The 14,859-nt window shown below is 39.0% G+C and overlaps 1 protein-coding gene across 1 annotated transcript; it reads left to right on the top strand.

Annotated features, from left to right (window-relative positions):
- The first annotated feature begins 3,011 nt into the window (after positions 1–3,011).
- Positions 3,012–13,367, top strand: LOC130921232 (amphoterin-induced protein 1-like). The gene is made up of 2 exons (XM_057844876.1): positions 3,012–3,169; positions 5,100–13,367. The coding sequence occupies exon 2, from the start codon at positions 5,136–5,138 to the stop codon at positions 6,621–6,623; it is 1,488 nt and encodes a 495-aa protein (XP_057700859.1). The 5' UTR covers positions 3,012–3,169; positions 5,100–5,135; the 3' UTR covers positions 6,624–13,367.
- Positions 13,368–14,859: the final 1,492 nt, after the last annotated feature.

Below are 14,859 nucleotides of genomic sequence, written 5' to 3'. Positions count from 1 at the left end.
GAGGAGAGGGGAGTGTTCTGCCGAAATGTGCTACACCAGAGAAACGTCCTACGAGAGGCGAATTTGACGCCGAAAGTTCTACCGTGCGCTTTCAGCTTGTTTTGTTTAGATGCTTACAAACAGAACAGACTAAAGATACCTTAAGAAAATACTTAAAGGTAGTAACATCAAATAAGGGTGGTTTAAATATGGTACGTGACTAATGTGGTCAACCGATCAACAGAGAGAGAGAGAGAGAGAGAGAGAGAGAGAGAGAGAGAGAGAGAGAGAGAAAGAGAGAGAGAGAGAGAGAGAGAGAGCTACAGCGTCAGATGTCAGCCAGGTGGACCATCAACACCCGGCGCAACAGGCCATTACCTTTATGGGAAATTCGGGTTTGGGATGGGATTTTTTTGTTATTTATTCTCTAGTAATCTCAGATTTTTTTTTTTATTCTTTACAAGTTTAACCTGTTGAGAAAGTAATTGCTGACGGTGTACTGTAAGTCCCACCTGTGGTTATGAGGGCAATTGCACGTGCTGTGCAGAGTATAGCCTAAATAATTTTGAATTGTTGTCATAACATTTATACCATGGATATTATCTGAAATTGTTGTTTTCGGCACCATTTTCTGCGTATGTTTCGTAATCTGTGCCCGTCTCGTCATACCTTCAATGTCATATGTACTTTGCGTTCCGGCACCTTACGATTTACAAATTAAGCACTGCTGACATATTTATGATCATATTTAAGTTAATGATGACAGGTTAGTATTAAGCTTGAGAACGATAAACCGATACGACCGGATATCCGGTTTTACAGGTGAGAGATACAGCTGTATCGATAGTAAAGTTACCATTCGACAGTAATTAGCCATTAAATATTCAATTAACTGATAGTAGAGATAGAATTCGACTATCGCGAGCATAAGAATCGGCCTCTAATGCCTCATTCAATGCATTGCTTAATGGGATAATAATTTAGCTTTTACTTCACATGCTGCGCTTGTGTCATTCACCACACAGCGCACTTAGATTGAGACCGCACACATGATATAATACGGACAAGCACAACTCACGGTCGTGGTTGCCTCAACTTCCCATGCATTTCAGCAGAACCGCTACTACTCGCCGTCATTACCCGATCGTCACGGGCGTGTTATAACAACGCGAGAGCTAACAAAACCACTGAAACGCATGCTCCGTAGCGTTTTCTTCACAGCCCAAAACGAAACTAGTAGTGTCAACGAAGTAACATGCTAAAACAATGGACAGTTTGAGCACCGACGCCAGCGACGTCCAGTGATTGATTTTCACTACTCCCAGGAAAACAAAAGTCGGACTATGAAGTGAGAAAGGCAGCCAGATCTGTTCGCATGGGACGGAGCTAGTGTGAAGTGTGGAGCGGTGCACAGATCGTGAGTTTTTAACCCTGAAAAATAACCCACTACAATGGTGGAAAGGGCAGCACGACCCTCTGGTGATTTTTTTTCTTCCACGAAACGCAGTCTAATTAAACATGAATGTGTGGATTAGTTGATCTTCCTCGAGAGAAAATCTGCCCTTCAAAAAAAGATATGGACAGTGATGAGGAGCAAAAAGTGTAGAAACACAGGCATAAGTGAAAGATTTTGCTATGTATAAGGTTAAAGTAATTATTATTGACCTGTCTGTCTAAAATGCCATATTTTTATTCCCCCAATTATACCAGTGGTAAAGCATAATTTATTATTTATTTATAATAACATTGCAGGTTTAATTCTTTTTTTTCTAGAGCTGCTGCATTTAATTAATATTTTTTGTTTGTAAGATGATTACGTTGAAAGTTTGCACTTAAATTACTTACCTCTTGTGTTCAGCACAACAGGAAATACAGTAATTGAATTATTGTACTTTATTGTTGTCTGTCACTGGAGTTTTATTATCAATCCCATCTAACAAAATGACGGTCATATAGTAAGCCTTAATTTTTTTTTCATAAAAAAACAAAACATAACATTGGTATGAAATTTTGTTGTTTAATTTTGCTATTAGAAATGTGGTCTTTTTTATATGTTTAAAATACTGTACAAACACACACAACAAATGTTTACTATCGTATCGTTTTCACTCTGTATCGAACCGTATCGCTCTTAAACTGTATCGAATAGTATCGAATCGCTCGGCCATAAAAATGTATCGTTTTTTTTAATTGAATCGTAACCTGTGTATCTAGATACATATCGAATTGGCTTCATGCCAGAGATTCCCAACCCTAGTTAGTATATGATTATTGATTTAAGCTATTGTTCTGGCAACTTCATAGTGAATATGTTAGCATTTTCTTTTCAATAAAACAACACCAAATTATTGAAGGGTGGGTGGGGGTTTAAGTTTATTTTAGGTGGGGCCTAACGACACCATTGGAATAAAGCAATTTGTCTGTGTTGTTGCACAACTTTATACGAAGTCATTCGCTGCCATTAATGGCGAATGACTTACAATCCATTTGAACTGGGAGGGGCTGGCAGTGACTGATCATGTTTCAGTACTGATGGCGATTGATGTCCAATCCATTTGAACTGCGAGAGGCTGGCACAGAATAATCCAGGCCAAATTGCCCAGTTCAAATAGATTTCATGTCCATTGCAGTCAATGGTAGCAAGTGAGTTCAAGATATTGTCATGCCACAACTCATGAATTAGTTTTTTTTTTTTTTTTTTTTGGTGCAATTTAGCACAGAATTGTGTATGTTTGTGCTTTATAGTAGTGGCTATCAGTAGTTTATTATATTACAAGAAGCATTTAAGAAAGGCGATAGAGATAACTTATTCACAATATCATACACATTCAAGCTTATTGAGGTCAAAATAATTTAGTAGTTTACCAGTAAAGTGCAATGACGAGATGCTGGCAAGGTTTTGTCTTGAATTAACATAATTGGATGGACAGAGAGGGAGAGAGAAAGGCAGAAGAGCGGAGGTGACGTGACACCATTGCATCAATAGTATCACATGGTGCATTCGCTCCACTGCGATACAGACTGCGGACAGCCTGCCGCACGGAGAGCGATTCAGTTTAGTGATGGACTCTCTGCAGCGGACGAGAGGAGAACCATTGATCGGTCCCATCCTGCACCGGTGGTTTACTGAAGATTGGACTCAAGGTTGAAGCGCCAGGACTTTATTGTGGTCTGCTTGCTGCAAGGAACGGTAAACCCCGCTCTGGTTGGCGGAACACTTTTTTTTTTATTGCAGTCATCAATGGCATGCAACAAATTATGTTGCAGTCCTGAATGGATTTACTGTATATTGTGCAAGTCTTCTCTTATGACATCATGGTTTCCGTGCAATACAGAGAAGCAGTATTGGTTAGAATTAGATGTGCCGCGCAGTTAATAAAAAGTTAGGTCTAAATAAGGTAAGGACAACTGCTAAAGCACTTTGGTATTTATTTAAACTATCTTTTCAGAATGATTGTTTTGTTGCAGCACAGTGTAGTTTTGAATTTCGGCATATTTCAGGGAAAACAAATCGGAGTCAACTCTGCATAACAACAAAACTCGGTCATTACTAGAGGTGATATGGCGAATCTGCTCGTCATTCACTGCAATTGACGGTGATCGACGTCCAACCTATTAAATAGTGCGATAGTTCACTTGTAGCCTCCGAGCTCTAATGAATTGGACGTTAATTGCCGTCAATGTCAGCAAATAGTCAACTATTCAGGGACAATGGATAGCTCTTTAAAATTGAACATTTAGGACCTTTAACCCTTTATAGAACAAGTGACTATTTTTGGTGATATTAGCACTCATTACAATATTTTGTGTTATTACTTAGTGTTTTTAAATATTAATTTTACACAAATAAATACAATGGTAATAAAAGCTAAATGAATGAAACTAAAATGGACCCAATTAACCAAGGGCGCAGGTTTGGTCTCAACACTAGTAGGGACGAAATGGCATAACCTGCATGTACACTTTTTGCTGGGGAGCAGCAAAATAAATCTGTATTGACTTATACTAACTCTTATGTGTATTGGTACAGCCTACACCGTTCAATTCAAACCTTTGTTTTCAAAAACTACAAAAGAAACATTCTGAAAACTTCCAGAAAAAATGTCTGGATTTTATGAGCAAATTTAAATTGCATTGCATTATTTGAACATAACTTAAATTATACTAACACACACAATGAATACAAGCTTTTTAATAATCGCTTAACTATCCAGGAATTTTTAAAAAAATAAACATTTGTTTTAAAATCATTCAACAGTGTCTAAATAAAGAAATTAAATATAACTGAAAAAACTTCTTTGTCAGGGAATTACAAAAATAAATAAAAATTGAGCTGTCCTTCAGGTAAAACACTCCTGCTTTTGTCCACAAGCACACCCAAACTCAACAAAAAAAATGAAAGTTCCCTTGTAAGCTGTTTTAAGACCACATAAATTAAAAAAAAAAAAAAAGTCAAAAGGGGGAAAACCTCGGTCCTAACAGTAGAAAACATGTACAGGTGGACACTTCTCTGTAAGCAGCTTCCTACTCGAGTTTCGCAGGTTAGCAAGTTCACACAGTTTCATGTTATGTTAACTCTGATGCAGGTCAGCGTTGACGTCTTTTTACATTTCTCAAAGTGGCTGCTGATGGCTGAAAAAAACCTTATCTCTAATATATAATGTGTGTGTGTGCTACCATCCCTATGCAAACGTACGCCCTTGCAATTAACACTCTAATGATTTTTTTCAAGATTTTTCATTTCATATTTCAAGAAGACTCATTGCATGCCATTGACAGCGATGGGCGTCCAATTCTTTTAAACTGGGAGGAATGGCCATAAATGCTCATCTTTCAATGCCACAGACAGCGCTAGACGTTCATTCCATTTTGACTTGGAGGGACTAATGAACAAACCTTCAAATGCTCCTCCCAGTCCAATTGAATGGACAAATGAAAAAACATTAATTTATCTTCCCAGTCCAAATAAATTGGACGTCTAGCGCCCTTAATGGCAGCCAGTGAGTTAAATGGTTAAAAGATATAAATATATAATGCATGCATGAAAAAATTAAAGGAAGCATGTGGAGCTGGGGACAAGATTCATGCACGTTTGGCATTAATCACTCTTATCCCCACAGCTTTGATTCTCCTGCACAGTGAAGACTGCTTACACAATGGAAAGATTTTACAATCCTGGTCAGTCAGCACTGAGAAGGAGCATCTTTCTCTTGGTCTTCCCTCTGCTTTTGTCAGTGCGTGCCTGCGGACAGTTAATTAGAGGCCCACTGGACCTCCAAAAGACGTGTTTGTGCGCCAGCAATATTATCAGCTGTTCCAATGTGAATCTCACAAGCCCCCCCATCCCTCTTCCTAAATACACATCGGTGCTGGACCTCAGCTTTAACTCCATCACCAAACTGCGAGCCGAGTGGACACCCGTCGTACTTAGTCACCTCCACACGCTGCTGCTTAACCATAACAGGCTCTACTTCCTCTCCTCGGAAGCTTTCGTGCACGTGACTAGGTTGCGTTACCTGGACTTATCCTCCAATGAGCTCCGCCAACTGGACGAGTATATGTTCGAGCCTCTGGAGAAGTTGGAGGTGTTGTTACTTTACAAGAACAGCATCTCACAGATAGATCCCTCCGCCGCTTTCTCGGGGCTAGCCAGCCTGAAGAAGCTCTACCTGAGCCAAAATCTGATCTCGCGCTTCCCCTTGGAGCTGGTGAAGGAGAGAAGCCGAATTGAGACACTCACGCTGTTAGACGTCTCCTCCAACAAGATCAAAGCGCTGGCGTTTCATGAGCTTCAAGCTCTACCTGCGTGGATCCAGAATGGCCTGTACTTCCACAACAATTCCCTTCCGTGTAGCTGTGATCTTTACGAAGTGGTGGCACAATGGAATCTGAAAGACCTCAGCTCGGTCGTGGACTTCAAGGATGAGCACACTTGCATCCTCGCGGGTCAGCCCAGACGAAAAGTGGCCACCCTGGAACTGGACAAAGCCTATTTGAACTGCAGCGAGGTCAGGATCAAGGACAGACAAGCCTACCTGGAGCAGTATGTAGCGCTGGACTGTGACACCAAGCAGAGAAATGTGATGAAGAGCTGGACCCTGCCAGGCGACATACCCATCTCAGCAACAAACAAAAGTGCAGTCATACTAAAAGACGGAAATCTTCAGATTGGACCTTTGAAAGAAGATGACTCGGGCGTGTACACTTGCTACGCCGTTGGAAACACCCTGAATGAGACCCTCCATATCACCGTCGTAGTCTTTAACACCACCGCAAACACCGGCTTGGAAAACCTGAAGACTGCATACACCACCCTCATAGCGTGCCTGATCAGTATAGTGATGGTTTTCATCTACCTCTACTTCACACCTTGCCACTGTTTCTGCTGCCCAGGTCAGGATCTGGAGAAGAACGACCCGACAGGCAGTTTCCATTCCTCCGCTATCAGCATCGCTCAAGCCCACCAGGAGACTGGATCAGAAAGAGGCAACGGGGCCAGTAAAGACTTCCCGTATGACACCAAGGACTCGCTGGAGCAGAATGGGAAGTTGAACCCGAAAGGTGAAGAGGATAGAAAGATGGGGAATAAAAGGAGAAAGGCATCTGTCACCTCCGTTAGCTCAGACACCCCTATGATGGTGTAAAATTTTTTGCGGGGAGAGTCTGCAAAACCACTGTGCATGCATATGATATTACCAAATTAATCAAAAGACTAAAAACTGGAAGACCGACATCAGTTTACTCCTTACCTAAAGAGTGATGCTGTATTCTGAGTAACCTGAACAATCCTTCATACAATAGGCTGTTAATGCCATCCAGGAAGCTTTTTTTTTGCCCACGGGACACAAACGAGAGAGAGGACCTGAAAGGTTCTGGGCATTAGTGCCCAACCCTGAGTAAACCAGACAGCCACAACAGCATTAGTGCAGTCATCACACGACGGCCCTGGCCAAATCAGACACTAATACAGTAGAAACAGTCAGGCAACAAATCAGTAAAACCTGAAACAAATAGCTTTCTAGAATAAACAAGTTTGCCTTGATTAAAAAGTTATTAAAAGAAAAAAAAAACACTATGGAAATGATATAAATTTACAGGTGCTCAACACAAAAAAACGTCTGATGTTAAAAAAAAAAAAAAAAAGGTGTAGCAATGAACTATCTTTTCTCTTATTAATTTGCCATATTTGCACTTTGTCAGGACCACACTGAAAAAGAAAATAGATACTGGTAGTATGAGAATAAATACTACCAGAAGAATATTACCAGAAGAACCATGGACATTTACAGTGGTATGAAAAACCTCTTGGAATTTATCACATTTCTGCATAAAATCACCATCAAATGTGATCTAATACTTGTCAAAATCACACAAATGAAAATACAGTGTCTGCTTTAACTAAAACCACTCAAACATTTATAGGTTTTCATATTTTAATGAAGATAGTATGCAAACAATGACAGAAGGGGGGTAAATAAGTGAGCCCTCTGACTAAGAAGACTTAAAGAGTAATCAAAACCAATTTTTACCAAACATTTTATGTCAGGTGTGTGTGCCCAATCAATGATGAGTGGTTTAAAGCTGCCCTACCTACTACAAAACACAGACCTGGTAATAAATATCTTTAGGAGAACCATTGTCTGATGTGCATCATGGTTCGGTCAAAAGAGCTGTCTGAAAACCTACGATCAAGGATTGTTGATTTGTATAAAGCTGGGAAAGGAAACAAAACGATCTCTAAAAGTCTGAATGTTCATCATTCGACAGTCGGAAAAGTTGTCTACAAATGGAGAGAGTTTGGCACAGTTGCTTCTCTCCCAAGGAGTGGCCGTCCACCAAAGATGATGCCAAGAGTTCAGCGCAGAATACTGAGAGGGATAAAAGAACCCTAGCGTGTCTGCTAAAGACTTACAGAAATCACTGGCACAGTCCATTATCTCTGTGCACACATCAACGATATGTAAAACTATGGCCAAGAATGGTGTTCGTGGGAGGACTCCATGATCATTGCTGCTCGTTTAATGTTCGCAAAAAGGCACTTGGACACTCTGAGAAGGTTTGGCAAAATATTTTGTGGACTAATGAAACCAAAGTTGAATTGTTTGGGAGTAAGACACAACGTCATGTGTGGAGGAAAAATGGAACAGCTCACTAACATCAACACCTCATCCCCACCGTGAAGCATGGTCGATGGAGCATCATGATTTGGGGCTGTTTTGCTCCCTCAGGGCCAGGACAACTTGCAATCATTAATGGAAGAATGAATTTAAAACTTTATCAGGATGTTTTGCAGGAAAACCTGAGGCCGTCTGTCAGACAGTTAAGGCTAAAAAGAGGATGGATGCTGCAACAAGACAATGATCCAAAACTCAGAAGCAAATCAACTTCAAAATGAAGTTGAAGAATGAAGAAGAACAAAATACACGTTCTGAAGTGGCCAAATCAAAGTCCAGGCTTGAACCCCATTGAGATGCTGTGGCATAACCTGAAGACAGCAATTCACGCCAGACATCCCAGGTATTTAATTGAACTACAGCAGTTTTGTAGAGAAGAATGGGCCAAGATTAGTCTTGATCAATTTGCAAGGCTGTTCTGCAGCTACTGGAAGCGTCTGGTTGAAGTTGTTGCTGCCAAAGGGGGGACCCCCAAAATTAAATGCCATGGTTCACTTACTTATTTCTCCCCTTTCTGTCATTGTTTGCATACTACCCTCATTAAAATATGAAAACCTTTAAATGTTTGGGTGGTTTCAGTCAAAGCAGGCACTGTTTTTTTCAGTTGTGTGATTTTGACAAAGATCAGATCACATTTGATGGTGATTTGATGCAAAAATGTGAGATATTCCAAATGGTTCAGATACTTTTTCATCCGACTGTAGAACTGATTTGAAGAACTATTTGGGGAAAGAAAAGGCATATTTTACAAGAGTAAAAAACTCGTTAAATCATATTACCTGGATGAACATATGAAAAGTCAATTGAGAAAGTGGATGCTCATCTCGGGCTGTTAAATTGTGTGGGAATCGATTTCCTCTATTATCATAATATAACAACTAACGTATATTTTTCAGTGTGGCCCTAATTTTCCTCTGTAGCATTTGAATGAGTTAAATTCTCAAGCACCAGCAATGTCTTTAAGCACTAAGACATTGGAACTATGCTTGTACTAATCATAATGTAGCAACCTGATATTAAAGATCTAAACAAATCTACTGAATATATATGTGGTGTGCTAATTGCTGTACACGCTGTTTCAGCAATAAGATACATCAGCATTAAATGACAAAAGAACACGAATAACAAAACCTCAAATACCTTACTTGTTTTGCTTTACTACAGCCATGAAATGGGATATGCTAAAAAGTTGACATCATCAGCTCTCTTTAATGCTGATTTAATGCCTACGATATTATGTGACCTTGTGGGTAAGGCTAGAGGTTCTATATCGGCTCGTATAAATAGAAAGAGGGAGCAACTTGGCAAGTAGCACATAGAATATTTAAGAGGTCACTGACAATTATCCTGTTGAAGCTCAGCGCTGTGGTATTTTATCCAGCAACATTATTGCTGTTCACTCCCACTGGTCACTTCAGACATTCTACATTACAACAGTAGCGTCACCATGTAGGATGTTTGAAAATTCTCCTCCAGGCATGAAATCATTCTTGTTTTCTGGCATTTTACAGCACAGGGAGAGCAAACCGATACGATAAGTTATTCATTTGGTTGCCTTTTAATATTAATCAAGTACAATGATGTATTTTATAGTATTTTAAAATAATGTTTGTGACGCTGATACACATGCATTGTTTTAATTGTACTTTCAAGACAAAGGAAAGATAAACACTTCAGGCCAAAACCTGAATTAGAAACACGGTGCCCACATACTGAACTTACAAAAATACATCTTGACCTATCATAACATACCCATTGTGGATTCCTCAGAATAGCAAGACATTTTGGAGAATTGAACAGGGCAGAAGAACATGGTCTGAAGACTCTTTTCTGTTCCAGTTTGTGCTACAGGTTCAGAAAGACATTTTGGGGTGACTGATAATTTGTTCCATTGAATAGTTTTATCATTACAATATCATTTCATAAGGTTGCATCCTCTATTACCAATACTGACCGACTAACAGAGAAGCAACAACACAAAAGCAGCATCAGGTTTCACAGCAAAGCTGACCTGATGCTCGTCTACATCAGACTTTAATCTGCTAAGTGTGCTAGAAGCCTGCTGGCTCATGTTACAATATTTCGTTAATACAGACTGCCTTGATTACTTGTGAAATTGGTTGGCGCACCAATGCTACAGTACAGTCAAATTACTGTATGTGCTTCCTTTAACCTCCTTTTTTGGATCGTTATGATCTTGCTGTCAATCGTGGTATCACCACCTCAGAAATTTTTCACATGGGTGGTCAGATGGGCACACCAAAACTAAAAGCCATAATTTCAGGATATTATTCTGTTGAAGTCAACCGACCTGTGGAAAGGTATCAGAAAGACAGAAGAACTGCTTGCTGGTGTACTTTGCTTATTTGCTGTTACTAATGATGCACAGACTAATAACAATACTGTTAACATTTTGAGTTCCACAACTATGTTTCATTATTGGGTAATGACTATATAAGGCATAAGGTGGAAATTTAAGTGTTCTGTTCTTGACAGGGCGATATCTGTGCTTAACCAGGGGCAAAATCATTTGTTCTTACATTAAAATTATAATACGTGGGGGCATTCATAATTATTATTTAGACCCTCTCCATAGTAATGATCAATTCTAGCTGTAATAACAGCCTGAGTATGCATTTCTTTTCGGACAAACGAACCTCAATTATCAACATACATGAATCAAAACGCTTTAAATGATTGTCATGAATTTAACCCTTTCATGCGCGAAATATGATTTTGTTTAACTCAGTCATTTAACTCATTGGCTGACATTGATGGCGCTAGACGTCCTATCCATTTTGACTCGGAGGATCGAATGAACGAACGTTGATGATGAGTATTCAGTCGGTCATCCCGGCATGCAATGAGCTAAATACTATGTAAAAAAAAAAAAAAAAAACTTTTGTGTCACTTGGGGCCGTAACCAGCATACATTTCTCTTTTTATTCATTTTAATGTAATTAATTCCTTTTTTATTAAAATTGTATGACCAATTTATCAATGTACGCAAAATTATAATAAAAAATACATTTTTTTTGTTTTGTTTTAATAAGGGTTTAAGACCTGAAGTGTCAACTTTTGAATAGTTGTCCACTGTAGTGACCACTGTCCCTGAAAGGGTTAATGGAAACATAATAAACAAAGTCCTGTACATATTTCTCCAGCTGACGTTAGTCTATAGCAGGGGTGTCCAAACATTTTGCAAAGGGGGCCAAATTTGGTGTGGTAAAAATGTAGGGGGCCAACCTTGGCTGACGTCCTTTACGTAGAACAATATATTTAAGCAAATTTTAGCAAGCCATTCTGTGTGTCACATTTGCTTAATTATTTTTTTTAATTAATAATTTCAACAATCTCGCAACTAGCCTTTGTGGCGTTCTCTTTCAACTCTCAGGCTCTTGCGAAATACTGCTGCTGTGAAATTAAACTAGCTTCAAGTTGCTTCAATTTCTCGCTGCGTATCTTCCCTGTAATCTTGTCGTACATGTCAGCCTGTCTTGTTCGGTAATATCGCCTCACATTGAACTCTTTAAAAACAGCGACTGTCTCTTTGCAAATGAGGCAGACACAGTTGCGTATTTTAGTGAAGAAATAGTCCAATTTCTACCTATTCTTGACGCGTCAGCCATCGCAGTCAACTTTTTGTTTGTTGATTGTCGCCATTTTAGAAAATTGGAAGGGTCACACGGGGTGATGTTGCTTAGAGTGCTGCTGCCTTTTAGTGGGTAAATGAGGAGCAGCATTTAGTGTGTAAGCTACTTCATATGCTGGTAGCAGTTCTGCTGAAATTTTTTTTAAGTCTGTCCAGACGTTATTGATTTTATGACAGAGGCTGGGGGCCGGATGAAATTTGACCACGGGCCGCATTTGGCCTCCGGGCCGGACTTTGGACATGTCTGGTCTATAGGCTAGTCTTCAACTTCATTATCATGGCCACGCAGTCAATAGGGTGGCCAGTACATTCATAAGAGGGGGGCCGTAGCCACCCCCTGGGGGCGCCATTGTTCCACATCTAGTGGTATTTTGCTTTGCAGCAATAACCTATGACGTTATAAAGGGTCAGTGCGGCAAATGTGCAGCAATCTAACGGCCATCGTGCCGCACTCTCATGTTACCATGTTTACACACGATAGAGGGAACACACAGTAGCTGGAGTATACTAGAGTCGACAATACACGACTCATCCCACTAAATGGAATTTAGGTTGGACTGAAATTAGAATTCAGATCACTTGAAAAATTGAACAGATTAATTAACTGGAAAGATATGTAACAGCCTGAGGCAGATATGACATATGTTGTCACTGAACAAACAAAGCTTAGTTTGAAAGTCCTGGATTTTAAGTAAGATGACTCATCCTTTCCTCCTGGGACGTTTACATGAAAGTGAATGCCACTTTGAAACGGTTGCTCAGTGAGCGTGCTGCCATCTAGCGGCGACAATGTTTAACTACAACAAAAGCCCGCACGTGGGATTCTCGTGTTGAGGTTGAAATCGTGCATACATTCGGTTAAAATTCTGCGTCATTTACTTATTCAATGTTTTCGACAGAGTGTGTAGCTGCAATCTCTATTAATTACCATTGAGATGAAGCATGAATATTTTTTTTAGAATGCCCCCTTTCCTTGCTGAGCCCAAACTCAGTTAAAGGTCAGTGAGCATATTTGTGGTTTATTTGGTCACATGAGGAAACATTTTTTCGCTTTTTTTCTGATTCTTTCGAGCCGTTGTGAATGAGAGGCTTGATCAAAATCCACAAAGGATGTCCTGATCTCCTATTTCTATATGTCACCTGACTTTTAGTATCCATCAAGAAGAGGCAAATATATATATACATATATTTCTTATTATTAAGTATTTTTTCCCAATTCAAACAAAGCTATCCCAACATTACTGCCACACAAAAGGGTTATTTGTACAGCAGTTGTTTCAATGAAGTGAAAAAGATTAAAAATCCCAATTTTTTGTATTTTAGATATGCAGCACAGATTAAGTTGCAAACAAATTACGTTTAAACATTTTGTTTTATATGAATAAACATATATACCGTAATTTTTGGGACTATAAACCACTACTTTTTTCCCTTGTTGTGAATCTTGCGGCTAATAGTCCAGTGCGGCTTATTTGTTAGTTTATTTGTGTTAATAGGTAACACTGATTTGACAGCGGCATCATAAGACTGCCATCAGACTGTCACAAGTCGATCATAATTGTGATATGATACCATCATAGGCATTAATGAATGCTTATGACAGATGTCATAAAGTATCATTCCGCAAATTATGTCACTAACTCCATTTATTTTCAACTCGGATCTTATACATCTATTTAAAAGTGAGATAATTTGTCATATCACACATAATCACATCTGTCATTAGCATTCATTAATGCTCATGGCAGTGTCATGTCATAATTATGATGGTCTTATGACAGTTTTATGGCGCCATTATTAAATAGTGTTACCACATACCAGCGCTAGCAATTAATGAAACAACTGGAAGAGTAACTGAAGAAATAATTAGCACAGAACATGAATTTTGATATTTACAACTGTAGTGCTGCAATGCATGCTAGGAGGCATGTTGGATGACAACAGTGTTGATAGCAAGTGGCAGCAGTGGTTGACTGTCTCCCCCAAGGGAGCAGTGATGGCCAAATGAAACTTCTTGAAGCTTTATGGTGGTTCATTTGGTGTTATGACAGTCTTATGATGCCGCTGTCAAAGAAAGTGTTCCCCGTTAATATCTTTTGGTGTAAATATCCCATAATACAATGAGGACAGCTGCGGCTTATAGTCCAATGCGGCTTATCTATGAACAAATGCTGTTTTCGTGTCAAATTTGATGGGTGAGGGCTTACGGTCAGGTGCGCCTTATAGTCCAAAAATTACGGCAAACTGGTCATCTAATTTGATAATCTGACCTATTTTGGTTGGGATATTCTTGAATTTTTTGCGGTCGCTGGACATTTTCACTTTGTTTTGCAAAGTTTGTTTCAGCAGTGTAAATATGTATATTCTTAAACTTCTGGATTATTTTGTTACCTGAGCCCTTAATTAAATAATTACTTTTATTTTATTCACAACACTGTGCAGGTCAAATGCAATGACATTTTGTTCTGTATTCACTTGTGCATACCAGAATGACAAAGTTTAGTTATCTATTGATCCATCTGAACTCATTAACTTAGTGGTCATGCTACACTGCCACTGATGGCAATAGACATCCAATCCCATTTGACTGCTTGTTTGGCACAAGTCAATTGGGATTAAACATCTATCACTGTGAATGGCAGCCAATAAATTTATACCTAAAAAAATAAATGACCGTATTGGCCCGAATATAAGACGACCCCCTCTTTTTCAAGACTCAAGTTTGAAAACACCAAATTAAATTTTATACAGAAAATAATTACAGTACATCTGAAAAAAATGATTATAACAATATATTTGAGAGAGAAAGCATGGTTTTTTTCCCCCTCATTCAAATCTTAATATCTGAACATTTAAATATGTAAACTAAAATGCAATCAAATGTAAATGTAAATGAATGGCTTCTGGTTTTTGAAATGTAAATAAACCAATCTATAAATAAAACAACAAAATTGCAATAACTGCATTAACCATCAAAGTGAAGTCTAACTGTAACTGTGGTCTTGAAACAAATCTGAATAAGGAAAAACATTGCAGTAAAATAATGCAAACTGG

Source organism: Corythoichthys intestinalis, chromosome 9 (assembly GCF_030265065.1).
Source record: "Corythoichthys intestinalis isolate RoL2023-P3 chromosome 9, ASM3026506v1, whole genome shotgun sequence".
NCBI lineage: Eukaryota > Metazoa > Chordata > Actinopteri > Syngnathiformes > Syngnathidae > Corythoichthys > Corythoichthys intestinalis.
This window is presented reverse-complemented; position numbering and strand designations above follow the sequence as displayed.